The sequence below is a fragment of the Palaemon carinicauda genome, chromosome 22 (genome assembly GCF_036898095.1).
Source record: "Palaemon carinicauda isolate YSFRI2023 chromosome 22, ASM3689809v2, whole genome shotgun sequence".
Taxonomy (NCBI): domain Eukaryota; kingdom Metazoa; phylum Arthropoda; class Malacostraca; order Decapoda; family Palaemonidae; genus Palaemon; species Palaemon carinicauda.
Window position 1 is genome coordinate 117,069,528 of NC_090746.1, and position 2,500 is coordinate 117,072,027.

Sequence of the window (2,500 nt, forward strand, 5' to 3'; positions counted from 1 at the left end):
GTATATATATATATATATATATATATATATATTTATTTATATATATATATATATATATATATATATATATATATATATATATATATATATGTATTTATATTTATATATGTGTGTATATATATGTCTATATATATTTGTGTGTGATGTACATTTGTGGGTATATATATATATATATATATATATATATATATATATATATATATATATATATATATATATATATATATATATATATATATATATATATATATACACGTGCGTATGTGTGTATGAAGTTGTTTTTTATACTTAAACGATTATATTTTTCCTTTGAGAGTGTGAATCCTAACTTTTTATTTTATTAGCACGTTTCATACTCCGTTACTCGTCTACTCTGAGCCATTAGGTTATATTATTTTCATTTTCTCTCTACCCTAAAGATAACAAATGTAATAGGAGATGTCATTGTTTTATTTTTTTTCTTTTTAACCAAAGCAGAACAAATGCAAGAGGATATGTAAATTGTTTACATTTTTGCTAATCGTGAGAGTACAAATTCAAGAGAATGTGTTATTATTTTCATTTACATTTTAAGGGTTGTTGTGGCCGGATTGGTAACGTCTCTGTCTGGTGTTTGCCAGACGGGGGTTCGAGCCCCGCTCAGACTCGTTAGTGCCATTAGTGTCTACAACCTTAACATCCTTGGGAGCTAAGGTGGGGGGTTTGGGGGAAGCCTATAGGTCTATCCGCTGAGTCTTCAGCAGCCACTGCCTGGCCCTCCCTGGTCCTAGCTTGGGTGGAGAGGAGGCTTGGGCGCTAATCATTTAATTTATGGTCAGTCTCTAGGGCATTGTCCTGATTGCTAGGACAATGTCACTGTCCCTTGCCTCTCCCATTCATGAGCGACCTTTAAACCTTTAAAATCTGGAAGAGAACAATGCAAGAGAATGTTATTGTTTTAATTTACTCGACCCAAAAGAGAACAAAGTCAAATGAATGTGTTGACACAAGGTTACGCTTTTTCACCTTTGTATTTAAGTTTGAGTAGACAGTGCATTATATTTTTTCATTTCCCATGCTTATTCAAACTCTTACCCTCGTTACTTATTATTTTTGCATATTTTTGCTCTATGTTTTATTTTGCATCATCGCCCCAAGTCACTGTCTGATAGAGGTATAAATCTCTCAGAGGAAATAAAATCAATTAATGACTTGTTCAATTGAAAAACAGTTATAGTATAATAGCTTAGAGATCATACGTGTCATTCACAAAAGGCCATTTTTAGACTATTTCACTAATTAGGTGAATGACATTTTATATGCAGATGGGAAACCATCTACAGAAGATAGGTTTTTGGGAATAAAAATTAAGTTTCCATGCTCCTGAAAACTTGACCAAACTGATCTATGTCTGTATGCAATCTCAGAAATTCCTCAGGCTCCTCCTCATTTCTTCTTATGTCAACCTCATTAGTCCCACTGCATAGCAGGGTTGTCTGTTTGAGTCTTTCCTTGCACCTTCTTCCCCCAGCTCTATCTCACCCATATCCCTCACCACATCCTTTCATTACATCCGAGGACGTCCCACACTCCCTCCCCCCATCACTAGCATTTTCTTAGCTTTTTTTCGATTGGTTTTACCTGCTCCCTTCTTTTTGCATGGCCATAGTATTCCAGACGAACTTTCCACACCTTATATCTTGAGTCTCCTTCTTTTCCAGTAGTGATATTCCATCAATCCTTCTCACCATCTTCATCTTGGTTCCTTTCAACAGTCCCTCCTCTTTTTTCTTAGGTGAAGATGTTTCTACCCCATATAATGATACGGAGTTTTTATGTGTCGTGTATATCTTCCTTTTGAGTCTTAATGGCATTTTCTTGTCTAAAACTAATTCCAGTTATATCTCTCCATTTTCATCATGCTTCTTTCCCTCTCTGGCTTACTGCTTTCTCAGTACCTCATTCTTCTGTTATTATTGTTGCCAGGTAGTTAAACTCGGTGTTCTGTTTGGAGCCCTGTACCATCTTCTACTAGAATGTTTACTTCATGCCCTTCTCTACTACTAACCATCAAGCCTGTCTTTTCAATGTTCACCTTCAATCCATTCCTTTCAAGAGTGTCTTTCAATGCTAAAAACCTTTCTTGCATTTCATCTGTGTCTACTATAATGACTAAATCATCAACAGACATCCGTTTCCAACTTTCCATAATTATCAACAATATACACATAAAGCCGATGTGATGGAATCTGTCTAACAGCTTTAATGTTACCTAGTGATGTCCTTGCTGCTTTCATAAGCAGTGACTGTCTCACTACGTTCACAGACAAATGTACTGCCTAGCTCAGTTTATAACCGAGTGATTTACTTGTTGCATTCACAGACACGATGACTGACCTTCATAAGCAAAGAAACTGCCTTGCCACACTCTCAGACACAGTGACGGACTTGCTACTTAGTATTTTCGTAGACCCAGTGCCTTCCTTGTTGCATTCAGAAGCTGAGTAGCTGTCTTGCTACT

The 2,500-nt window shown here is 35.8% G+C and overlaps 1 protein-coding gene across 1 annotated transcript in view; it reads right to left on the reverse strand.

The window, feature by feature from the left end:
* Positions 1-1,736, reverse strand: part of LOC137616038 (protein FAM200C-like) — a 7,151-nt gene extending 5,415 nt beyond the window's left edge. Inside the window, exon 1 of the mRNA XM_068345715.1 lies at positions 1,621-1,736. Within this exon, the coding sequence (XP_068201816.1) occupies positions 1,621-1,736 (116 nt within the window). The remainder of the gene's footprint in view (positions 1-1,620) is intronic.
* Positions 1,737-2,500: the final 764 nt, after the last annotated feature.